At 39.9% G+C, this 27220-nt stretch overlaps 1 protein-coding gene across 6 annotated transcripts in view; it reads left to right on the top strand.

Moving 5' to 3' along the window:
• The window catches only part of CNTN6 (contactin 6), a 127374-nt gene that overhangs the window by 77913 nt on the left and 22241 nt on the right, over positions 1 to 27220 (top strand). For all 6 annotated transcript variants that reach the window (XM_015875353.3, XM_085516145.1, XM_015875354.3 and 3 more), the window contains 4 exons: positions 6100 to 6284; positions 8715 to 8851; positions 12107 to 12236; positions 12988 to 13138. In XM_015875353.3, coding sequence (XP_015730839.2) covers positions 6100 to 6284; positions 8715 to 8851; positions 12107 to 12236; positions 12988 to 13138 — 603 coding nt within the window. The remainder of the gene's footprint in view (positions 1 to 6099; positions 6285 to 8714; positions 8852 to 12106; positions 12237 to 12987; positions 13139 to 27220) is intronic.

Below are 27220 nucleotides of genomic sequence, written 5' to 3'. Positions count from 1 at the left end.
ACTGGAACATTCCTGCTAAATCTGGTTTTCCTTTCCAAACAATCAGGCTACTTCTCTTTAAATACCTCTATAATTGTGTGTGAGTCAGTGCAGGCTTTACACCACAAGTTGTCACTATAGATTTCCATCTGTTGCACTGGAGGCATTTAGCAGTGGTATATTGACTACACAAAAAGCATTTCAAAACCAGAAAATAATAATTACAAAACAGTGCCTTTCCAATGACAGATCATGTTAGTTTTGACCATGCTTAAAATGTTATTAAAACAGCAGTGTGTTCCGAAAGGATGTGGATGCCTCCTGTCTGTGTAGGTGCACTGTAACTGCTTATGTCATGCTTAGAAAACTGAATAGCTGAGAGGGTTAATGCAGCTTTAATAGGTACTTCTCCACGTGTAGGTCTGGAGCAGATACTGGTGCTGGTATACTTGCCTGGAGTTTTACAGAATAAATAGCAGTCATCTATGCACAGAAATGTTTTACAGCTTTTGTGATATCGTGCTGCTGCTGTGTACATGGTCCAGTGCATGTGTTCAGGAGATGATGTATGTAAGGAAAGGCAATTGCTGAGCGAGTGCTGGAGAATTTCTCCTTTCCAGCCTTTTGTGGTGGATTAGATGTCTCCACTTTTCCATCAGAGTTTTTTCTCTGAACAAAGCCTTGAAGTACATTTTCAATCAGTGGGGGGAAAAGCATTATTTCAGAGCAGAAATTTGTATGCGAATAAAGCAAGAAAAACAGATTACAGGTGAAATACTCTTAACTCATTACTGAGGCCAGCTTTTTAAAGGTATGCAGGTGATTAGTAGTGGTGTTCAACCTCTAAGCTTCCTACCTCCAGCTGTTTGCAATTGTAGTCAGGCACTCACAAGTGCAGCGATGCGGTCATCTGCACCTTTACATGCCTCAATTCCACCCAAACTCTAGCCTCTACTATTGTCTGTTTATGTTAAAATCAATTCAACTCAGCGTTTGTTGAACTATACCTCTGATCTGCCACAAGCACTAACGGTTATTATCTCTCTTGGATTTCAGAACTGCTTTCCCATTATCCATAATTTTCTATATTCATACTGTTAGTCCACTGGTTCAGACAAAGCTGTCAGCTGCTGCTGCCTCGCACTATGAATAACAGAAATCTTTCACATCTAAGGCAGATTATAGGCAACCTGCTGCGGTTTTGGTCTCCAAAAGTCTTAAATGAAAGTAGTTTCACGGTATTTAGAGAAATAGCATCTCTTTTCTATAAGGAACAGCAAATCATACCTCTTGGATGTTGCTTAAAAAGCACTTCTGCATTTAAAACATAAGTAGACGAGGCCAGACAGAAGGCTGAGTTTTAAGCCCTTTTTACCCAAGGCAACTCAAAGTCACCCAACTTAGCACAATCAGACTGTAGGTGCCCAGAAGTAATTCATTCTGTGTGCATTCTGGGGATGCTTTTGGAGACCTCAACACTTACTGCACCCCACTGGCACAAAGCATTTGCTGTTCTCCCCATTGCAATCTGTTGCAAAGCTCTGTTCATGCATTTTGCATGGGAATGTCATAGCGGATGTCACACAGCCCTTGCCTGTTTGATGGAAATAAATATAGGGAGGCCAAGGAGATGCTATTTATTCCTGGGGAGAGGGTTTGAAGGAATGGATCTCAAATGGACAAAATGTGTGGGCAAGCTTTTCTGGTAGAACAGAAACCCTGAATAGCAGCTTTTGAGGAGTAAATTATTCCTCACTGTGATGCTATGTGGTTGCACAAAAGGAATGTGAGTAGCATGCATCTCTATGGTGATTGGCATGGAGAATTCAAACAGAACACAAATGCACATTATAGCTTAATTCTTTGAAGAGGGAAAACTGAAATATGAAATACTAATACAACCATCTCAGATGCTGCAGCCTGTGGCAATTTATTAGAAGAGATGAGACTTTGTGTTCTGCAATAAGATTCATTATGTTGACAGTGTTTAATACTATGCCAGTATTAAAAGTCATGTTGTGGATCAAGCTATATTAATCATGCCATATATCTGAATTACGACTTGCTGTCTGAGTGGACTGAGTTCCATGGAAGGTGTTGCTCACAGATAAGTTCAACTGAGTTACTGTGCTTTTCTATAGATTCCTTCCCAAGTAACTTTTTTCTCATGTAGTAACAGAAACAGTTTCTGGAGCAAAAATAAGCAAAATAATTTCAGTGTTGAGTGTGCATGGTTATGAAATTGTGCCTGTGTTTAATTCACTAAGTTAAGGAGATAAGCTGTTCTGAATCTTTGTGGATGGGTCATTGTTAGCTGAAGTTGTGAAAAGCATATTGAATAATATAAAATAGAACTTCTTTTAACCCCAAATCTCTATTTCCAGGGAAGGTGCTACATTTTCCCACTGTTTATCTATTCAGAGCTGAGCTTTTCTAGAGGCTGTTAGTACAAGTATACAACGCAGCCACAAGTGGGTTCCAAATAACCATCTTTACTAAATTGGAATCACAACACCAGGCTTCACAGCTTTTAAAAGTATCTTTAAGATTTTATGCAAGAGGCTGTAGAGAGATCGAGCACAGAATTCTAAAAACCATATATCACATGAATCAGTTTTTCTACTACAAGTGAAGTTCTAGTACTTTCAGCCTGCCTTCCTGATAGAACAAATACCAGAGAATTTGTACCTTAAGGGATGAGGAAGCAGCTCTGCGAGTGCCAGTCTCACATAAGTTAATGTGGATGGCCTGTAACCACAGAAGAAGGAAAGATGGTATCTAGTTTCAGAGGATGTGGATTCTTTGCTGTTTCTGAATACATCAAGTCAACTAGAAGCATTTTTTTAACAAGGCATCGTCTTCATTACGGAAGCTGGAGGTTTCATTATTGAAGCCAGTTGGTGACCCTGCCTGTGGCAGGGGGTTGGAACTTGATGATCCTTGGGGTCCCTTTCAACTGAAGTCATTCTATAACTTAATGTTTTTGTGAAGTGCCCTCAGGTGCACAGGGGTAAAGCTGTGGCTCGGGTGCCGTGCAACTGGCTGCTGAGTCTCTGCCATAGGAGAGTGGGGCTGTCCTCTTGGTGTGAGGTGTAATGCTGTGAAGGGATTAATCTAATGTTCAGTATGACAGGATTTGTCACCTACCAAAAAATATTTTTCATCTCATTTTCTTTCAAAGTTAATAACTTACCGTTTTGTGATCCCTCTGTCTGCATGGTAGTATAAATTAAATTAGTAGCTGAGCTCAGTACTCCTGGATGCTCTGAAGACTTCAGATATACTACAGATTTATGTACAGAGACACTCTCATATTTATGCACTGTTTTCTTATTTACTAAGGTGAAAGCAAGACTTGCCTGTGAAGTGTAATAAATAAGCACACTCATTGTTTCTTTACATATTCAAAAACTTCCTAACGCCAAGCAATTACTTAATTCTCCATCTAATTTGGTAGTTGGTAGCCACTACAGAAAGGAGACGCTCCAAATCAGTATGGGAAAGTACCAGTCTGTGTTGGAGTGTCAGATAATGACGTTCAATGTAGGAGTTACGGGAAGTACAATCATAAAATGCCTTGGGTTGGAAGGGACATTAAATATCATCTAGTTCCAATCTAGTTCCAACCTCTGTGCATCATCCTGCAGAAGCTCACAAGGGTGTATTTCTGAAGCTATGAGAAATCATTGAAGTAAATTCTACATTCATCCTTCTTAAAGCTATTCAGATTTTCTCAACTTGAAAGGTTTCAAACGCCCTGTAATACTAGTGCTGATATATGTATATATTTAAATAAAGTATACACTAGATTTGGAAGAAGGTGAAACCACCCCGAGCCCTGCCTTTTGCAAAACGGTGATTAAAGCTTCTGGAAACCCTAGGGTGAGAGGAGGGAGGTATTGCAGAGGCAATGGAGAAATGCAGAACTCCTCCAGCCGCATGGTACCAAACGTCCAGCCATGGCTGGTGGCACATGGCTGTGCCTTGGCTCCTCCTGCAGCTGCTTGCTGAACCTTTAGGTTGGTGAGGGGCTGCTCTCCTGACAAATGAATTCCTTCTTCTGACAAAACTAGGCCGCTCAGCACGTGCTTTCCCAGAAGAACAAAGTGCAGTTAAGTATTTATTGCAATTATGCGTTTAAAGACAGTCAAGTTGCTAACCCGAGCTCAATTTTCTGTGTCATCCTGCTGCAGCTGGCATCAGAGGCATCCTTGTTAGGAAGGATGGGGCTGACAAGGAGAGTTTGCCTTGAAACATCCCCAAGGATGTCATTATAAGTATCTGGTGTGGAGAAGGAAAACAGGACATCATTTTCAGTGCCAGTTTTGGTAAACTTGAGTTGACAAGTTGACAGAGGGGCCTTTTTCCACAGAGCCCTGCCTCTGGCCTTAATGTCAGTGCAGGCTTCCCTTCATTCATAGTCATGCTATGGAAAATAAACTCGTAGAATAGGAAATATTTAGATGAAGCATTTTCAGGTAGCAGGATATAAATGTCTAATTGTTTCTCCTCTCTTGCATAAACATCAGTTTCCTTTAATCTGGTTGTTATGGGGAAAAAAAGACATACAGAAGAGGTGTCTTTAAAGTAAGCAGTTAATGCTTCTGGCATTCAGAGAACAGCAGGATTCCATTATACAGCAGCGATTCACCCATTGTTTAATATGCAATAGTGTTTTAAAGCCAGCAATGCTCCCCTTCATGTTGTCAATGGTCTGTGTCAGTCTATCAGGACACTGCAGAGTACCTCTGGCTGTTTTCCTGGCTTGATCATAGCAGCATTGGGATGGGCCTGTTCTGCACGAGAGCTATTTCTCTTTTTAATGACAACAACTCTGTTTTGAGAAATTTTGCATGAGAAATATCACACAAGAGTTGGTGGGGGGGGGAGATGGCACCTTCTACTACACTGACCTGTATTTTTGACAGTCAAGCCCCTCAGTGTTCCTAGTAGGGAATGATGCTAAGCAAGTCTGCATTTGGCATTGGGCTCTGGGCTCAAAGCACAGGAGCTAAACCTGAGTTTACAGTGTTAAGTGCTTTTTCCATTATATATTGCTGACTTGATTTCTTTGGTCAATAAACGAGAATTTGAGCCAGGGACCTAAATAAGTTATGGTCTCTGTTAAAAAAGCTTTGTATATCAGTGCTGCAGGCCACATAGGGAGACCTTAGGGACTGGAAAGTGAGGGAAGTGTGCGCTTCTGATTTCTATGGACATCATGCTTTAAAGTTTAGTACCAAGTGTTTGTTGTTGATGTTACTTCCGATGGAATAGATGGCAGCCTTAATCAAAACCACTGTAAGAAGATGTTCAAAACATCACTGCTTGTCTGCTTAGAAAGAAGCAGCTTGCTTTGGTTTGCTGTTACTGAAGGCAACTGTGACATCTAACACTATTAATATTTCAAAGCGTTCTGGTGACATAATAGATCATGATAGCGAGGCTTGTATGGTGTATGATATTACCAGGAATCCAAGAATTATTTTGTAGCATTCTTTACACTTGCCTGTTTTTATCATATAGAATATATTGATCTAAATGTAAATGAAAGTGATAGGAAGCTACGAAACCACAAAACAAGAAATATTTTCTTTAGTCTCTATCTCCTTTCAGCCTCTCATGCTTCCCGCTTCCTTGCTCAACTGTCTTCCTGCCCTCCTCTACTTCAGATCCCATTTTTTATACCTAGATTTATTGGTCTTTTTAGCTTCTTTAAATGCTTGTGCAATGTTTCCTATTTTGAGGTGTGAAAATAGCTCTGTTGCCAGAGGGAATTTGTTTTCTCCAAAACAAGTCAATTATTCTGTGTTTCTCTGGTGTTTGTTGGGGTTTTTTTTTGGACATCCAGAATTGTCCCTTCACCGAATTCTCAGAGTTACTGTGGGGAAAATAAAAATTGGCTTTACAAGAAATCATTGAGGGCTTCATACCACAGTTCGGCTTTTGCCCCTGAATAGGTTGGGTGAGTTATAAAACATCAGCCTTCAGAACCTCTGCAAGTTGCTCTTAGAGACTGAAATGATTTATTTTTTGAAATATGATTCTATAAAGGGATTTCACATTATCTTTTCTGCTCTAACAAATGCTTGCTCTTCTCTAATAAATATAATTATTTAGTCCGGTTCCTAATATCAGCTGGAGGAGGTCTGATGGGAACTCATTGACAAAGAAAATCAAACACGACAAAAACAAAGGAGTTCTCGAAATCCCAGATGTTCAGCAAGAAGATGAAGGTTCTTATGAGTGCATTGCAGAAAATATTCGAGGCAGAAACATTGCAAGAGGGCAATTACTCGTCTATGGTAAGCAGATAGATTAATTTCTTCTTCTTCTTCTTCTTCTTTTTTTTTTTTTTTTTTTCCCTCTACAGAGCCTGATAACATTCAGATGTATTTTGTAGATGAAGTCTATTAGCCCCTTACTGGAGATATGAAATGTAGTTCAGGTTAAGCTGATTAAAAAATGATTGCAGGTCTGCAGTGACCTTCACTGAATTATATCCTCAGCAAATAAAGATATTTTGCATTAAAACTCAGATTGAAAATGTGGGCTGTGCCGTGATGAAGTTGTAAAGGTTAATACAAGGCAGAAAAAAATCCCTGGTACATTTACATGAAACATTAAGGGCAGGCTAAAAGATTTACTCTCAGTAGCTCACAGCAGCAGAAAACTGTGCTGCCCTGATGCAGATTAGGGAAGGATTCATGAGGTTTTGGTTCATATGAGTTCTAGCTGAACAGTGTTTCTCCAGAAACAGATGAGGGCAAAGCAGGGGAAACTCATCTTGTTGCCTCCCTCTCCTTCCTCCTTGTGTAAAAGCAGGCAATAATATTTCTATGAAACTGTTCTCCCATTTCCCTTCCCATCCTACGCATTAATTTCCTGTGGTCCAAGTTATACATGATGTTCCACTGCAGCCAAAGCAAACTGTATACTCATTTAGTCCTCTTTTTAATGCTCAGGGGGAAAAAAAACAATGTTTGTGCGTCATTAGGAGATATGGAGGTCTTTTCCTTACCTGATGGGTCTTTGAAAATAAGAGGAAAAAATAAAAATTCTTAATAAAAAGGAATTATAGGAAAGCTAGACTGCGTGCCTACATTTAATATCTGATGAGAAGACCTTGGCGAACAAAGCAATGCAAGCTTTGCTAATAAGCTACCACTCCTGCTGCCATGGCTAATATCAAGATCTATGCTGGGAATAGAGCAGTCTGCTGCTGCTTTGAATATTTAATTATTTCTTTGTTTTTAAGGGGTTATTTTTGCTCACATTGCTCACTAATTTTCACAGAATGTCTAAGAATTCCAGTAAACATGAAGTTGAGTAAACTACTTGGACGTGACTGATAACAACATGGGCAACTACAATATTTTAATCAGTTATTACAATTTGAAAGAATATAGTCATTAATTGAGCTTTGTAAATGAATGGCTATTCATAGTAAACATTTAAACAGACAGTGTGAATGGTTTGCTTATTGTATTAAGAGTGTACTTGCTTATTATCTACATAATCAACTTCCTCTTAGTTTATGTTCTGCTGTTTTAATCACTCTGTAAGCATCTCATCTTTAGGAAATAGGGTTTCTTTGCTGGGCATTGGGTGGTGCTTTGTGCACATGTCTTAAGCTCTGAGAGCAATGAAGACAACATGTAATTAGAGTATCTTTTGAGTGTGGGGAGTTGTGTCTTTAGTAGACTTTCATGCCCTGTGAAATGTTGGCCTTGTGGTAGTGTCAGGGTGATTCAATGGGGCACAGCCATGGCCTTGTCTCGATAGGGTTATGCTATGGAGGTAAGTTTATTTAATGATTATTTTTTAGAAGCCTGTTCTGCTCATTTTAAAAGATAACAGTCCTCTTCCTGAAATGAAATTGCTGTATATAAGAAATTGGAGTACACATACACACACACACACACACAAAAAAAAAAAAAAAAAAAAGTCTGCAGATTTATGACTTAACCAAGCCAAGAATCTTCATCATCCACTCTCCTGAGACAGAAGGATGCAATGTAAAACCACGCTTCCAGTGGCTTTGATGTATCCCAGAGCCTGCTGGGCATTGGTCATTCTTCCTGGCTCTCATATTCACCTGTATATCACAACTACGTCAGCCTCATGCTAACTCCTGCTCAGCTCCGTCCTTCTGTGTTTATGTGGATGTTTACAGAGCTTCTCTGTGGTTCTTCCAAATTGTTTGTTTGTTTTATAAACCTTTATGTCAGTGTGTCTCAAGTGTTTAGAAGCTGTTTTGAATAATCCTAATTCCTTTGTATAGTGTCTGTTGTAAATTACACTTGAAGAACCTATTATGTAAAACCATCATCTCAGGTATGTGTTTAAAACACAGGGGGTGGCACTTATGGTCTGTGATTTTGATTAGCTGCTGACTAATAGTTTGGATTTTCCCACTTTTGGTACATAGATTATAGCATCTGAAAGGGAGTGTCCAGACTTCTGGGCATCTAAAATAACCATTTCTGCAAATTTGGGCCATAAGAAACAATATCTAAACTGAATCTCCTAACCGCTTAATTTCTAACATCTTCCCAAGTTAGTCCTGAAGTTCATTCAATGCCAGGATTTGTTGTGCAGAATTTTCTTGTAAGACAACGTGAACATTTTGGTCAAATACTCATTAGCTTAGCTCAGTTCATTAATTAAAAACAGCACACTTCCAGCAAAATCATTTTTTCTCCTGTTTAAAATGGTCTGCGTGTTCTTTTCAGCACTCCCTGAATGGGATAAAAAAATCGAAAATGCCTTTCTGTCTCTCTATGACAGTTTGTTTTGGGAATGTAAGGCAAAAGGAAAACCAACCCCTTCCTACAGCTGGTTAAAAAATGGCCAACCACTCAAGTCAGAGGTAAGGTTCTGTCTTTTTAACTTCTTGTCTCATTTTTACAGGGTTTGGTTATGATGTTCATTGTAAAGCATGTTGCTAGTTTCACGAATTTATTAAGTTTCATAAATGATAATTAGTGCAACAGCTTAAACTTTGCAACATAAAGCCTCAGTACTTTGAGTTCATATATATTGAAAATGTCAATTATAATTTATCTTACAAAGCATCTGAGTGTTACAAGATATGACACACAAGATATGACAAGTATAGATGGGTTTATAAATCATCATTATAAGTGGTGAAAGAAGGGTCTGTCCAGAAATAGTGAATGCATGTGTAGGCCATGTGTAGTAGCCAGTAGGATGCCTGTCCTAATTGGCTGGCTGTGGAAGAGTATTTCAGGGCAATCTCAGCAGCCCATTAACAACTTGGTTCTGCGGCTTCTGCTCTTAACCTGAGGCTGGATGGACCTCTGGTCTAATGCAGTGTGCATATTAATCCTATAACTGAATTAGCCATGAAAATCAGTTATTAACTGATTGAGTTTAGTATACATCTGACACCCAGTAGTGGAATAACAGACCAAAGAAGACCATATAAAGTTTTAAGAATCATAGAACGGCTCAAGTTGGAAAAGACCTTAAAGATCATTGAGTCAAACCACAACCTAACCAGAAAAAGGGGAATAAATGAAAAATCTCACTTAAAGGACAAAGAAGGACCAAAGTGGAGAAGGAAGCAATAGAGTGGTAAGAGTGGGGGATGAGAGAGGAAATCAATTGGAGCTCAGACATCTAAAAGAGCTGATCAGCTACTTATGCAGTCTGGTTTCTGAGAACTCAGCTCTGGCTCTTTCAGAGCAGTATAATTATTCTTTTGTGGCGGCCAAGCTTTGGTACATCCATCTTCCAGTCTTCCGACTTCTGTGACAAGAGATTCTTTGCTGCATTTGTGTTCTGCTGAGGCCGAGTTTCCCTTTTTATTAGCATCTGTGCAGCATCTATTGAGTGTGAAATGACGTGGCTCATTTGTAATGCATTTTTTAACTTGATGGGAAAAAAAATGATACTGTGATTAGTTTCTGTCTAACAAGAACAGATACAGAAGCACTTCCAAAATAGACGTGTTCTGTACCTGCTAGGGTGTAGAACCTACGCTTGTTTGATTTACTGGTGCTTATTTGAAACAATTGGAAGGGGGTCCAGTCTGCCATGTGATCTTCTTTGGGATGAATCCTAAGCAAAGCTCAACCAGCATCTGAGAAGGTTAGCCAGAATTTACTTGGATTGCAGTTTTTCAGAACCCAATAATTTCTCTCATATTGTTGCCTGTTCCTACACAAGATTACACAAGATTATCTATTTTCTCTCTTTGAAGACAGTGATATTTAAAGCCTGCCACTCTACAATTGCATCGTTTCAATAAAAAATAAAAAATTTTAAAAAAAAAAGGATAAAACTCTACAGAAACATTTTCACAGTGCTTACAGTATATTGTAAATGGAATACTTCAGGCAACAAAATACTGAATGTTATTGCTCAATGGACAAAATGGATAGTTTGAAGGTGAAAGTACAAGGGATGTGTAATAAAATATTCAGACCATCACAGCACCCTGCTTGCTGGAAATATGATGCTTTCCATCTCGGGGCTGATTCTGAGGATATTGTCTGCTCTCTGTAAAACCCTTTTCCCTGACCACCTGGTTGGTCATCTCTGCAGTATTCCTGCTTGTGTACATGGTGTGCTTTATTCTTCTCTTTGTCTGTGTAGTTCAAAAGAGCCAGCTGAGAATGGAGGGGGATTCAGCATGTGTATGAAATGCAAGTGTTACTTCAGAAGGGGGTTTTGTATTCAAAGGATGTTTGTAAAAATAGAATGCATCAAGAGGATAGCAAACAGCCTGAAGGTAAATCTAAGTATGCAGAAGATATTTGTAGCAAGAGCCTCAAAAAATTAACAGTAGATAAGTAGTGTAATGTTGTTAATTAGCTTGCAATGCACCAACCATACAGCCACAGGCTGTGATCACATCAAATTTCTGATCTGAACAAGGTTGGACTCGGTCAGTTCCTGGTTGGGAGACCTCCAAGGATAAGACAGCACTGAAACGCAGAGCTCCCTAGCTCAGTAGGTGGCACCCTCCCCTCTGCAAGCACAGAGAGAAATCTCCCCGCAGGGATGCAAAGGGCTAATCTGTTCTGCGCTTCACTGGGATGTTGTGGATGCTTCTAGCTGTTCAGCAAAGGACAGCTTAACAACGTATGTTCCCATGTTACTGTTTCAGAGTCAGTAGAGCCAGACTAAGACATAATAATAGTAGCACTATCTGTTGTTTCAGATTTGCACTTGGTGATGGAATTTATATTCCCTGTTGTGGGCTTCTTCCTCGTGGATCTGTTTTGGAGAACATACTTTCTCTTACTTCTCAGTGTTACACTTCACAATGGAGCTGAGATCCTCTCCAGAGGCCAGTAATAGTTAAATCACAGAATATCTGGCTTTACATTAAGCTTGTATCATGAAACAAGCTTTTTAATTTGTCAGAATAATTTAATACACAAAAACCAAGCTCTTGTCCAGATTTACCTACTATGCAGTTTCCACTGTTTCAACATCATTACACCAAAGAAATGTACTGTAAATAGAAATTCAAGGCACGAGGAACATGTGAACAGCTGGCTATGGGCTCCAATAGGAATTTAGGAATTGGCTTTCAGTAGTGGGCTTTTTCACCCAGAGGGTGCTAATGCACTGAAACAGGTTGCTTAGGGAGGCTGTGGATGCCCCATCCCTGCAGGCATTCAAGGCCAGGCTGGATGTGGCTCTGGGCAGCCTGGTCTGCTGGTTGGCGACCCTGCACATAGCAGGGGGGGTTGAGACGAGATGATCTTTGAGGTCCTTTTCAGCCCAGGCCGTACTATGATTCAGAACATTTTCAGTGGTTCATATTTTTTTTTCCATTACACAGATCCAATGACACTTCAAACTTTTTGGCTATTTGAATATCTCTGTCAACTGGGGAGGTTAGCTGATCACCTTCAATTATCATCATTGGATTAATAGAAGAGGGGGGTTTGGAACATGAGTTAGGAGGTCTGGAAAAATAACAACCGTTGTAACTGATGTATGCATCACTTGTCTATGCACTTTTAATAGAAAATAGCATATCTACTTCTGAATTATGATCAGGTGAGACAGTGTGATACCAAAAATATTTGGGATCGTATGTTTATTGTCTTCATTAATCTGTTTTTGATTGTTTTTCCTTTATCAGGAGAGAATTCAAGTGGAAAATGGAACTCTTATCATACCAGTGCTGAATATGTCAGACTCTGGCCTCTATCAATGTGTGGCAGAAAACAAGTATGATACTATTTATGCCAGTGCTGAATTGAGGGTTATAGGTGAGTAAATGGCATTAAAATGATGTGTAATGGGACACTCCCTTTAAAGATCTGAAATCAAGAAATGATTAAATTTTACCTGACAGTTCAGGTTTATACTTTTTTGCTGCTTGAATTTCATAAAGCTGTATGTAAATGTTTATTGGTTTCATGGCTGTTTGGGGGGGAAATTTCTAATCCCATGTGTGAACTTTTCCAAGTTTAAATAATTCTTCTCACTTTGTATTTTGTATTCATAGCTCTTTTGTAGCTTTAAAAATAATTTCAGAAAGTGGGAAAAGTTTTAATATTACATAAAGAACATATGGCACATGTGTATATAAAAGCATAACAGAACAAATAATGTAATGAACAATTACCAGAGATGCACATAAAATGGGATTCTTTCCCAAACGGTGAAAAGTATTCCAGTATAGATATCAAAACATAAAGGCTGTTCTGCAGCCAAGTGCCATTCAAAGCAGTGGAACACCAGTTTGGGGAGCCTCCCTTACCACAGACATGTTGTCCCAGTCTACAGAGAATCTTAAGGAGTGATGTTACACTGGAGAGTTCAGATCAGCAGCATAAATAAGACTCAGTGGATTCCATGCTTTTTTACTCAGATGTATTCCTCGTGTTTGACACCCCCACTTTGGTAGAAACCCTAAAAGCAAAGCAATTATTGGAGTCACCTACTGTGTTGCTCAAAATAATTCAGGAAGTTTGTTTAATAGCTTAAGAACTGCATTCTGCTCTTCTTTATTCCTAGTGGCAGCCCCCGATTTTTCCAAAAATCCTGTGAAAAAAACATCCGTTGTTCAAGTTGGTGGTGAAGTCACCATTGGTTGTAGACCAAGTGCTTCTCCCAGAGCAGCCATTGACTGGAGAAAGGGCCCCGAGGTGCTGCGCCTGAACAAAAGGTACTGTAATAAAGCAGCTGCTGCATTGTTGGGTGTTCTCTGTCTTAATATCATTTAAACAGCACCGCAACACAGCTGAGTTAGTATTGCTTTTGACAGCTTATTGATGGAAAGCTTTGATGCCAGAGGCCTATTCTTTAGCAATAGCCATACAGTTCTGCAGATAGAAAGCTGACTGAGAACAAAGACAAACTGAATCCGCTGGGGTAATTGTATGATACATATGCTTGTGTTCATCATCAGTTAAGTCACTGCAACGCTTTTAAAGCCAAATGTTTGCCACATGCAAAAGCCTGAGCGAATCAACTTCATGCAGGAGACATCAGTGGAGGCTTCAGGAAGGTAGAACGTACCCCCAGGCTGCAGCATAATTGCTTGGCATCTGTACAGGTTGTACAACAACCCATGCCTAAATCATCCTCTGTATCCTCTGTCTGTGCTGTTCAGGCAGGACTGAGCCACTGGATCAGAGTGCCAGAATGCTCCATTACACATGCATGTGGTAACATAGTCTTGTGCAGGGCTTTGCTGACATGGGGTCTGCCCTGGCTACCAGCTGATTTGTGAGTTGCCACAAACTCACTGTAGCATTACCTGCTGATATAAGTATCAAAACTAAAAGTTACTTGCGGAACTGATTAAGTTGTGAACAGCAGACACGATGTAAAATAATACTGTCCCCATACAGAAGTGAAGGCAAACAGAATAGGGAACAGTGTCTTAAGAAGTGAAATCTTCCTCAGCAGCTCCTTCAGTTCACAACTGTAACAGCAACACAATTCTATCACATCATCATTTTCAAAGGCTAAAACCAGAGCCAGTAATTCAGAAAGTGCTGGGCATCAAACAGCAGATTTTGCAGGCAGTACCAGTTGTTCAAAGATGCTGCTTTGGGTCACGTAAGGGATATTACTTCAGTTCTTTAAAACAACTTTATCTCAAACCATGATGCAAATAAGTATGTTCTTATCCCATACTGCTGTGGTGTACAATGCTGATAAAAGTAAATATAAGTTTTGTGCAAGAAGGTGCGAAGTTGAGGAGAGGTTTTGCTAAGGAACTTGCAGTGAAACAGAAATAGTCAGGCAAGCAATCTGTGCTAGAGGATGTAGAGAACTTTCCAATGGTTTTTCCATCTCTTCATTAATGCCAGTTTTATTTTCCATTTAACCACTCAGCTATTAGCTAAAAATACTTTTCTAACCGGTGCTCGCTCTGATATTCCTATTTGCATTTTGATTGGGTTGTCTATCTGACAGAAATGCCTATTCTTTCCTATTGGATGTGGTCTACCACAGTACACTGCATGCTCCCAGTTTGCCACGAGCAAGCTCTGAATTTTCTGATATTAAATAACAGGAGTGAGGACAGCACCATCTAAAACTTGCAATTCAGATCACTGAATTAAGCCTAGACCTTGAAGTTCCAGCACGATGATATTCCCCATCTGATCTACTCATAAAAAATATTTACATACTGTGTACAGTATTTACTTTTATACTCCTGTCTTAATTTACTAACAATAATTATAAGCATGCTGTAATTTTTAAGCATCCCAAAAGGCCTTTGCTGCTGAGCAAAAGTAAACAGAAGGAGCAGGATTTGCACTGAAATGAATGAGAGGATTTTAGAACACTCCATGTGCAAAGCATTATTGCCTGTGTGCCCACTGGTGCGGGGCAGAATTTGAGGCTTTTGGATTATTAAATGACAAAATAGATAATGCTACAGCTTTAGAGAAGGTAAAGTAAATCATCAGTATGGTGTTTTTCACAGAGATCTTTGCGATAGAAAGCAGAAATAAAGAGTTCTTGTATGGCTGTAATTTCTCTTCAGAGCTAATTAAAGTACTAAAATCACACATCCTTAGTCATAAAAACAGAGAGAGAACCTGCTTTTGACTTACTTGTGTGTATGATTAAATCCTGCCACGTCATGTACAGACACACTGTTTTAACTAAACCTTTGCTTATATCAGTTCTCATGTTATTATGCAGCATTTCGCATCTCTGTTGATTCCTCTTCTAGCTTTTTTATTATTATTATTTTAAGTCAGGTTGGGCTATATATGCTGGAGGGAAAAGAAAGGAAATACCAATCCCACATGGTTCTGACAGCAGAACTGTGATGGACACGTTACAAAATAAGTCAAACCCCATAGCTTCCTGGGAATGACTTGGACTGATTTGATCTTTTGTTACAGAAATAGTGCAACTAGACTTGTTTCACACTAAGGGAAAAAGGATATTCTTTCTTTTTCACCTTCCTCCTTCCACTCGTAATGGTTTATTTGATGATGATTGTGGTATATATGGTCAATGCTCTGTTTGATCCTGTGAGCTCTTAAAGCAATGTTATTTTGCGATATTACATTAATGTCAGTTTAAGTATGTAAGTAGAAATATGCTAACTAGGAATAGTTGCAAAACCATCCATACTATTAATATAAGCACCGTGAAACTTGATTTCCTCTTTGTTTACCAAGCTGCAGAGCTTGGTGAAGGTCCTCAGCCTGCAGCCCCCTTTCCAGGGCACAGACAGTTTTCTCCAGCCCCACTTATCTTTCCCATCTTCTCTGTAGCTCAAAAACATCTTTACCCAGGTCTTCAACTACTTTTCTGCTCTTGCTCATGCAGAGTACATTATTACTTTTGAATCATGCACATAAATCCTTCAAAATAATCCCAAATCAATTAATTTTCACATTAAATTGCAAAGCAAACTAACTGTGCCTCTATCAGATCTGCTTCCTGATCCTCATCTGCTTAAGTACTTTATTTCAAGATTCTCTAAAATCATTGAAATCCACTGTCAGGAGTCACCCCACCAATAGTGGGGTTTATCCTTGCCTCTTGCAGCTGGCTGCTTTAGAGGCAGAACTTGAGGTTATCAAATACAGGAATCAAAAGGGAATCCTGCAGCTGACTAATCTGAGCTCTTTCTACCTGCTCTCTCCTTCCTGTGATCCCCAACCAGCTCTGGATCATCCTAAGATATGAAGTTTGACACAGGTGTTGAGCTATTTTTGATGCTGGGTATTCTCAGTAAGTCCAAAGGGAGTTTTCTTCATCTCACGCCTCACTGCTATCATCTCACATGCCCGCCGAGGAAAAGTAGAGAGAAAATGCAGAAAGGGAGACCAATTAATATATTAAACACAGCAAATTTTCTCATTTAGATACTGATCTCATCATGAATGCTTGTCTTATTAGTGCCATTGGTGGGATCAGGAGCCTCATGGCAAACGTGTTTCTGAAAAATTCTTTTTGATTGAAGCAGTTTAATAAATGGGAATTGGAACCCTACATACTTACCAGGGAGAGGTGCTATTCCCTCAGCATGAGATGAGGATCCCCAAACACTGTAGTGAATGCATATAAACAAATGATTCACTCCACTCAGAATTTAAATGAAGACTGCTTAGGGAAAACAGAGAAATGAGGTAGGCTGAAAAAATGCATTAGTCATATACAGCACTTTCCATGCATTAATAATCAGTAATAAGCAAATATTCATAATTTAAATTCTTTCCTGGGGACTGGACAAGAAGTACGTCAATAAAACATGCTCAGTACTTGTTGGCACCAGGTCTTGCATGCAGGACTGTGTTCAGCCCTATCTCAGGTAATTGATTCTTGGCCATAAGTAAAGCTGCTCTACCCTGGCATATTCTCTCTCCCATACCACACTTGCTGTTGGTGTTTTGCATTCAAGTTCTTGCCGTTTCTCAAAAGAAATGAATGGAAGAATGATTGAAAGAGCTGAAATGAAAAGCTGTCTTGCAGGAATCAGATGTGATTCTGAGCAGTTGTTGTGGCTTAAGCCTACCATTATGAGGGTAGAAAGATGATCCGCTAATTGCTGAGGTCTTACAGCTGCCCCTTGGAGGTTCAAGCTGAGGGGAATTCTCCTGCTCCCAGGTGAGATGCAGCAACCCAGCATGTTGCATTAGCTGAAGGGTTGGCTCCTCTCATAGCCATGTGCTGCATCTGAACTGCTCCATCAGCAGATGGATCTCCTGAGTGCAACTGCTCTTCTTCAGCCTTTCCAGTGTGCCCAGCTGCTGTCTGCTGCTGCTCTTTTTCTGCTGCTCCACTGTTGAGAGTCAGATCCCCATCTCAAAAATGTGTGTATATACATGCCTTTAAAACTTCTTGGTTATTTGCAAGAAAGAAAATAAATAAAGGCTGTCTTCTTGTGGGCTGCTGTTGGAATTAGAGAAAGGAGGATTTAAAAAAGTGAGGAAAACTAATTGGTAAACATGAGAAGTCCTCAATCTACTGCTCAAATACTACACACAAAGCATATTGCTCTGTGAAATAGCATTTCAGCTTGAACCAATTTGAGAAGAAATGTGTCAGGGCAGTTCAACAAACTGCAACGAAACATTTCAATTACCAGAATGTCAGCGTTGTTTGTTTAGCTTGTATCAAAACCTTCCAGAATATCCATTATTTAAAATAAATAAATAAATAAATAATCCTGCTTGGGGAGGAATCACGACAAAATGGATTGAGAATTCCAAGTTTTGCCGTACTCTACTAACAAAGGAGGAGATTGATGTTACTTAACTTTTATTTAGCTGAAGTCAATATGCAGTGTAAGGTAGTTATTTACTTCTTTCTTGGCAGGCACCTCCATCTCAAATGAGATGCCAAACTTTTAGATGAAGAAATCTGGGGAATGAAACATCCACAGTGTTTGGAAAAAAAAAAGAAGCCTGGACTGAAGTCACACCAGTTGCAAAGTACAGACAAAGAGACGCTTTGCTTGTCATGCTGCTTAGTGCCACAAACTGCCCTGATTTATGCATTCACTGTTTGCAGATAAAGGTAGCGCAGGCATTTGTATGCTGGTAGCAAGTTTTACATGCAACATATTTTCTTATGCTATACCAGCACTTAGCATTCTATTCCCAGCTTTCTACATCGATGTGGCTAGATGAGTAGGAATGGGATATTAATGTTGCTATTATTTTATTTTTAAGTCCACTTTTTGAAGCCTGGATTAGGTGTATCTCTGTTTTATCCCTCTTGCTTTTCTGTCACAAGAGGCTTTGCATAGCTTTGATGATATGCCTTAACCCTTCTATCTTATCATTGTCTGTGTGCATGTAAAGAAGTTCATTTCCTATTTTAGCTTTTAAATAAAGCACTTGAAGTGTGGGCATCAGCAATCAGAGCAATTCCAGATATCTTAGACACTATCGCTGTAAGTCAACATGAATACAAATTAAGCTTATCTCTTGATGAAATTCTAATTTTGCTGAGGGAACCAATGAAATTGATTCCACATCTGCTAAGTTTGATTAATCAGTTCCATTTCTTGCTAACAATTAGACTGACAGAAATCAAAGGCACGGATTTACCTGCCTGCATTCACTGCGTTTGGTCTGAACTTACATATTAAGATAGGAAAACTCTTGCAAAACCTGAGATTGCTGTGTAGAATTGCTTTGGGTTTTCAACTCTCTAGCCATGCTACTACTATCTGTTTGGTGGTGGTAACCAGACAAAATCCATCATTACACCCTTCCCAAGGGAGCACTGAAAGTTGCAGAGAGTGTTCTACATTCTGGCTAAAAATATCTTATTCTCAGATTATAATGGTCTCTGCTTCTACTTGAATGGTAGTAGAAAAGGTACTGTGAAAGACCAGTAGAAGTAGGAAAAATATAGTGCTTGGATATTTGTTTGCTAACAGCCATTTTATTTTTCTGTTTTCATTGTTTCATTGCAAGCTTTTCCCCGTCTTCTTCCCATTTCTTGGTAACATCATCAAGTCTATCAGGACCATAAAACATTGCAATACATGGCAATGACTGAGTAAGCATGAGCAGAAATTTTTGGTGATTTGGCAAAAATGGTAATATTGACATAAGACAAATGTTGCCATCACAGGAGCGCTAGGAAGTGTCTTGACTGACCTGCAGTACCTTCATATTTCCTTCATGTTTTTTGTCATTCCAGTTATTTCTGCCTTCACCTTGAGATGAGATGGAAGGCCAGAGAGTAGAAAGTGTATGAGTGAGAGATGAGGAGAGAGATACAGAGAGAAGGAAGAATGAGCACAGAGGAGGGGAAGAAAAAGACAGTATTTTAATTTTCTTCTCAATCTTATCTTGCTTTGTTTTTCCCCTTTCTTTCTTCTCTGTTATCTTTTCATTTGAAGTCGAAATGTAAAGTAAAGTAATGAGAAGACAGAAGGGGCCCCCCATTGCTACTTGACCCAATGGAACTCTGTCGGGCAGCAGGCAGAATATTAGTGCAGTGGAAGGCAGAGGAAAAGGCTTTTCTTTCCTTTTCTCTCTCCTTAGGGAGTTTCATAATGGAACAAGCCAATAAACTTAATTTCATCATGTATTACTGACTACTTAATGCAATAGTGTTTAGCACATCAGATAGAATGAGCATCAAGTAAGCAAATGAACCATATGTTCTCACGTTCAACAAAGAATGACAACCTGCACAATACTGGATTTATTACAATTTCCCTCCTGTATGACATCTCTGTAATGCAATTTTAAATTGTTCCTAGACAGCTCCTGGGAACCTCGCTAAGGTGAGCCTTTCTGAGGGGCTGTCCTACATGCTGAGATGTCCCAAGCAATCTGTCACTCTTCTATGTCATATGGAGTTGTAATAAACTAAGCCCCAGTGAGTGTCAGTGTTGTGCCCTCTCTCCCTTTCAGTTCATGTTCTGTCCCTGCTTCATGCACATATTCTGATTGATGTTTAGGATTTGATCCAAAGCCAGCTAATCTCACCGGAGCTTTTCCATTGACTTCAACAGGCTCTGTATCAAGGCTCCTAATTAGGAGTTTGCAAAAAAATAATGAGAGAATGCAACCTTCTGTGCTGCTGTTCTAGTCCAAGTTGTCCTGCCATCTACATCATTAGTGCTGCACTTATTCTTGTGCATATTGCTATTGCATGCAGACATAATAATAACTGGTGGAAAACACACTGTGCTACACTGCACGAGTATCGAGTAAAAGATTCCTGATTGAAAAAGTTTTGCCCTAAACGTAGTGTTAAGAAGCAGCAGATCAAGGTATGTTGGGGAGATGATGTTGAAAGATGCAATAGAGTGATATTGATTAGCATGACAGGCAAGTAGTGCACAGAGTTAAGATGGGTCATTGGTGTGAAGACTGACATCAACAGATGAGTGCAGTCAGGCTGAATAGAGCAGAGGGATTCAGGGGATGAGCTCAGAGAGAAAGTCAATGGCAAAGCAGCAGTGAGAGCTCCTCATTAGATGAGGACATGGCTTTGGGACTTTCCTTTTTTGCTGTCTTAGGAATAGTTCACCTGTGCTCGGGATTTAGAACTACTCATTCCAAAGCCCCTTTTCTGATTTGATTGTTAAAAAATAATCACTTCAACATTAGAATATGCTACAGCAAGAACATCCCCAGAACTGCAAAAAATGTGTGAGCATGCACACAAACATGCTGCTTCAGGATCTATGAAAACAAACCAGTACTACACTGTGTACCTGGTGTCACTTGCCACTTGTATATACAAAAAAATTTAAACTTAACTGCAGATTTTATTGTACTTTTATTTTTGAAATACATTCTGACAAGCAGATAGGGAAGATTTCTCTATGTGAATTAAACTCCTACACAGAGGGTAATTCAGGGCCTTATGTACTGTTTAAATTCTACTTAAGTCCCACATTAAGGGCTTCGTTTTACATCTGGAGTGAATTTGGCTGTATGAATGGCTGCCTCTGATAAGATCTGAATCATAAAAATAATGATTAATGGTGTGATTAGATTGAATACTATTAGTGTGGGCATACCATCCTGTACTGGAAGAACTTTTCTCTGATGTAAAGGTCTCCTCAAAGCAACAGAACTTGCCAGCAAATAGAAAATATGGCAACCTTTTTTCTCTGCCAATTCAGTTTAATTTCTACCTGGATTCTCAACACAGAATTTGTGAAGTCTGTTTCCTGGTCCTTTCCTTTTTACTGTATTTCTTTATCAGTGTATTTTTGTCAGGTGTGACTGTCAGATTGATGTACAGCTATGTAAATGATATGTTTCATTAAACCCTGCCCATGAGGTAGACCTGTTTGAATGTGGTTTAATGAGAACTATTGGTGATGGGTAGATGGTTCGACTGGGTGATCCTGTGTGTCTTTTCCAACCTTGGTGATTCTATGATTCTGTAACCAAGAAATGTCTCTTTCTGGCTGGCTTTCTGGGGTGCAGCTCGTGTCTCAGTCAGGTTTATCTGACATCTCATGGCACTGGTTTTTTAGATGCAGGTTTCAAGCAGGACAAGGACAGACATGGGAGAAAATATTTATAAATAGGCCATGTCTTGTAATATGGCATGAGACCCATTTCACCATGTGGGAGACCAGAACAGTGCATGGAAGTTTGGTGCAGCAGACTGGGGATGAAAGAGCTAACAAGCAGCTTAAAACTATCACAGTGATTTAGGAAGCTGAAAGGATTAAAGTGTTTTTGGCACCGATCTTTTGTTTTCTTTCATTACTAACTCAGGTACTTGGTTGGCACATCTTTCTTTCCCATACACGGAGAGCTGCTGCTGCCCAGGACTCCTCAGCTACAAATCTGGAGATACAGTAATGCAATAGGTTCAGACAGAGCTACAGGCTGATGGGTTTGCTGTGTTTTTTCCTTTGGCCGTCACATAAAGACATCTGCCTCACATTTAGCACTCGAGTATCTTAAAAACAGGGCCTAGCAACCATAACTATTTTATGCTAATGGGAAAGCCATCTCCTGAAAATATTATAATTTGTCCTGAAGCTTCATGATGGCATAAAACTCGCTTCAGACGTCTGTATATATTTGAATAAGGTAAATATGTGCTATCTCAAATAGCAGAGATTCTATGCGGAAGTAATGTTTGTTTTTAGGAACAGTGAGGGATTTTGGAAGATGGCAACAAGCAGTGTTTTGCTGACACCTTCTACCATTGCTAATGGCATTCTTCTCTAAAATATTTCAATAAGATTATTCAGCTTGATTGCGCAGTTTTGTTTTGATCTAAATAGTTAACATGGATTTTAATGGCATTTATTTTATTTCCAGTTAATTGTCAATCCACTCTGAAGCTGTGCAGATAAGGAAAATCTTCGTTTAAGCGTAGTTTATTAAATGGCAGCACTATTAGCATACAAATTACACTCAGAATAGATAAACAGGTACAAAGATCATTAACATATAATACAGACAGTTGGATCTCAGATGGGACTCAGTGGGACCTTTTCAAAAATACCAGAGCTGTCATCCGCAGGTACAATTCATTCACTCAGTCAAACTTTACTCACATTCACATCTGCATAAATCAGTAGGAACCGAGTCACTGGAGAGCTGTGCTCATGTGTCTGCCCCACGCTTGCTTCCCCCCGTACTTTTTAATTCAGCCTCCCTCATGCTTTAGCGATTTTTGCACAATTGGAAGAGTCAGCTATTGTCTCGGTGACTGCCGGCATACCCGCTAGAAATGTATAAACAATGTGGCTTTTCAGAGCCTATGAAATCAGGAGTGGTTTTGCACTCGAGCACCAAAGTGAGACTGAGAAGATATAGTTACAAATAGGATCTCTCAGATAATAAAAATTACTTTGCCTCTGATTTCATCAGATCCAGCGCGTTCCTTTTTATCTGCACAGTGCCACAATGATGGCTTCAATAACATTACGAGGTGTCAGACACTTGATGTTAGAGGCAGACAGGAGAAAAGAAGGGTGAATCTGTACATCAAGTATCAGGGTTACTTTATTTGGAGAGGAATTATTTTATGCCCTTGAAGAGATAACTGTAATACTGGCAGCACTGAAATCTGCAGGCATAGGTTTGAATCACCCCTGCTATTACACCAATGCAGTTCAGCTGATTTTGATGGGTATTTTAAAGACATTTGCTGTATTGAATTAATGCAATTCACATACATGAATTAGAATCGTACCTCTCTAACAAGGATTGGCTGAACAGTGCTGCTGTGTGCAAAATTACCTCTGCTGCTCTTTAAAATCTAATGAGTTGACACCTCTTTCTTTTCCCAGATTTTATTTTTCTATCAGCCTTGTTAAATACATATTATTCTTTCATGCCCTTAAGATCAAAGCAAATAGCCATCAACAATCTTTTGTTCACATGAGACAACGCTTTCGGAGATGGTTTGTTTGGCCTGGTTAATTAAAAGCTGTATCTATTGTCCCTGCCTGATTTCTCAAGTTCTTTACCTAAAAAGTATGTGTGACAATTTTAATGAGCTCTCACTTCTTCCCAGCTTCGTGTCTTCTACAGAAGCATTGCAGTCGCTTCTTTTTGAACATGACAGAGTTTTGACTCTTGGGTCTCCTGTTTGTTTTCCCTTCTCACTTCTGCACTTGTCTTGCATGTTAATGGAGTCACTCAAGGAGGACAAGGACACGGATCAATCCCATGAAATTAGTAGATTAAAAACAAACAAAAGGACATCACTGTGCTTAATAAACCAAGGAGAAACTTCTCCCAAACTGGTGCATGACTGAAGGTTGACAGAGATGCAAAGAGCCGTGGATCCCCTCTTGAAGGTGGTTTTCATCCTACTTAGAAAGGCACTGCTGCTGGAACCAAACCTGCGTTGCAGCCCACCTGGTGTTGGGACAGCACTGCAGGGCCCTGCCCTCCCTTCTTCCATGGAAACGGCTGCAGAACTGGAGAGCTGTACCCTGGCACTGGGCTTTATGACTGTCTTATGTTCCTATGATCCACTGGAAGTGAACTTCATCCACCATATCCACCTCTGCGGGGTAGGTTCCCAGGCTTGTTACATAGGGGGGTGATATTTCTGAGTATTTCTAACCAGTCCTTGTGTGCTGGAACTTTCATATGAGTTTGTATCACTGAATTTTCTATCTTCTTCTCCTCATAGCATCTTTGCTTGATTGAGCTGTTTACCCAGAGAGAGAACCTGCATAATTCAGGCAGAAATACCAGCATTAGAGCACTCTGTTAAGTACTTCAGCACTCTGTAAGTCAGAGATGCCAGTTTAGACTTAGGCTTTTGCCCAAGCAATCCCTTGCTGCAGCAGGATTTTATGAGCAGCTGTGTCTCAAGCAGCTCATTGCATTTTCTCCTCCATAGCAGGGAGACATTCACCAGATTCACTGCTGGCCTTTCAACTTTTGTCCCTTGGCAAACCCTTGTTTACTTACTGAGTAAAGTCCCATTTTCCTGGCAGAGAAAATATTCTACTGGCATTATATCCAACAAGTTAAACTTTTCTATCTCGTCTCATTACTTGAAATTACCTTGTCTCCCGATGCAAGTGGTAAGAATTATTATCCATATCCTTCACACGGTGTAAAATGTTGTGAAAAGTAGCGGTTTTCAGCAAGCCTTTCAGCAGGTGAGATGTGCATTTCACAGCTTCTTCTTAAATTGTTTGTTAGAGCCTGATCCAAAGTGCATTAAAGGAAACATTCCCATCACCGTCAGAAGCGCAGTGCTGTAATTTGAAAGGCAAATGGAAGAGGACAAAGTGAAGCCCCCTCTTAACCCACCCACAACATAAAGTCGTGGCTTGGAGGAAGTTTATGGTGACTTTGCTGTACATGGCAATGGGGTCAGTGTTTCACAGAGCTTTTTCCCTTGTATTCAAAATGCATCATGTTGATTTTCTGCTGCGCTCTGCTTTCTCATCCCTCTCTTGACACAGACCTTGGTACATCTGTAAATTTCTTTTTTCTTTTTTCTTTGTTTTGCTTTAATTCCCTTCTCTGCCAGCCAATTACTCCAGATTCCACTCTGCTTTTACATAAATTCTGCCCAAGTATCACATGTACTACTGTCTCTCTAATTGTCTTCAGGTAATGTGACCTCTGCCAGGTTTCACACTGCTCTGAAGCTTTTATTAGCTCTTGGCTTGACTCTGCCAAGCTCTGTTTTGATCCATTGAAAGAACCGTTCTATCTCAGCTCTCCGGGTTGTGGAAGTATTGTTTCAGAACAACAGTTCTACAGATCAAACACTGCCTTGTCAGCACTTGAGTGGGTACCAACCCCTCATGGTGGGTAAACCACAAAGCTGTGAATTATTCAGATCCTAGTTCCTAACGAAGAATACACAAAAAGAAATCTGAGCCAGACATCACTAAACTTCGATGGAAAAGCCCACAGTGGGCTCAGTGCAGTGCTTTCAAAGTTTCTTCCTTTATTATTCTGCATTTCTACTGACTGTTTTTCCCAGATATTTACAGTAGAAGATTTTGGGGACTGGCAGTGTCTTCTTTTCCTCATTCCCACTTCTGGATTCCAGTTTATGCATGCTGCTTTTACATACAACTGCAGTTAAAATAACAATGTCAGCATCTGGTGGTGAGACAGGCATTGTGTTGGCTCATTATAGCTTATATGTCAGGTATCCAGTCTGTGAACACTTGCTGATCTCATCTGTGTACCTGTTGGTGCTGTATGATAAAGCCACCACACAGCAGCCAACCAGCACACAAAGGAGATGCACTCCCAGCCCCTGGTTTGATGCACAGCATCGTGATGCCAGTGGAAAGGTCAAATTCTTTCTTGCTTATTCATCCGTATCTGAAAATGTTATTTGGTTGAGTCATCGTTATATCGAAGAGTGCACTTTATTGCTCTTCTCCAATTTAATATGGATATATGATAGATTATTAAACCCCAACTTATTTTCTCATCATATTCCAAATTACAGGCAAGCAACCACTGCAGTACTGGTGATTATTGCCAAGGTAACAAAGATTTTTCATTCCAACCTGAATCCTATTCCCTCTCAGCTCCTCTCCCCATCGCCCCTCCTCAGGTGGGCACTACATCACCTCTGTCCAGCCCCCACTCTGCATCCCTGGTGTGGTGCAGGATGGGTTGGCCCCATTGCTCCAGGAAAGGTCTGAAACCCACATCTGGTACTTCAGCTGAGGCTGAAAACAGGTAATGGGAAGAAGAACAAGGCCTGATGTGTGTTATGCGTATAGCTACAAGCATGTACGTACAAGAGGGGAATGCAGAAAGGTGCTGTGATGGTTTGTGTGATTTAACAGCTATGATAGTACTGCCAGCTTCAACTGCTGCTCTTGTTATTGCTCGTTTCCTTTAATAATTCATTGCATCATCCAATCTTATGTTGTCAGTAATAAATATTAAATACCCAAGTTGTGATGCATGAATTAGATATTTTCTTTTTTATAAAAGAATTCTTGTGTTAGATTTAAATGTCAATTAAAAGAGGAATATAAAAGAATAATGCAGTGCTTCTGTGAGCACTGGAATGAGTGAAGCCTCTTTTCCTGGGGATTTATGACTTACGTCTGGATTCTGTCAGATCCAGCAAAGCGTGATGTCTGAGTGCAGCTCATCCCTGTGCAGTGCAGATTCTCTGATGCCTACTAAGGACTGTGCTCGTACACGGGCCTTACTAGCAGGAAAGGCTGTGCACTGGAATCCCAACCTCATTTTCATGTGATTTGAGGGTCTTCAAGTCTTTCTAAAGTTTTGAGTCTCTAAACTCAAAAGATTACCAAAAGCTTCTGCATCAGGAGCAATAGTTGGATAGAAGAACTGTCATCGGATTAAGAAAATCTTATGGAATAATGTCATTTCTGTCCTAAAGCTCATTGCCTAACGATTCTATTTCTGGATATTCATGAAGGAAGTCCTCTAGTCTTGAATTGTTTTCCCTGTATGTAACAGAAAGAAGTCCCAGACCTGCTGTGTAAGCCTACCTGCAGAAAACTACCTACAGAAAATTCACGCTGAGCACTGCACTGGCATGTATCTGAAAGGTGTCTCATTGACACAAAGAGGCATGTAAACAAGCTTAGAAATTAATTTTGTCCACAAAACCCAGGAGTGGCTCTGAAATTACTATTAAATGCAATTTACCCAATCTTCTGCAAACCGATGTGAACAACATAGTGACTAACAAGGTGATTTGAGGGCCCTGGGAGAGAGTAGTGTGTTTGATTTGGCTCCTTGGCTTGTGAGATGGCATTTCAGCATCTCAGCTACTCTGCTAATGTCTTTTAATAATCCTGACAAAATTGCACAGGCAGCTGGCCTCAGACATAATGTTA

The sequence above is a fragment of the Coturnix japonica genome, chromosome 15 (assembly GCF_054131305.1).
Source record: "Coturnix japonica strain WE chromosome 15, WE-NBRP24, whole genome shotgun sequence".
Taxonomy (NCBI): Eukaryota; Metazoa; Chordata; class Aves; order Galliformes; family Phasianidae; genus Coturnix; species Coturnix japonica.
Note: the sequence above shows the minus strand (reverse complement) of the source record. Positions and strands in the feature narration are given on the sequence as shown.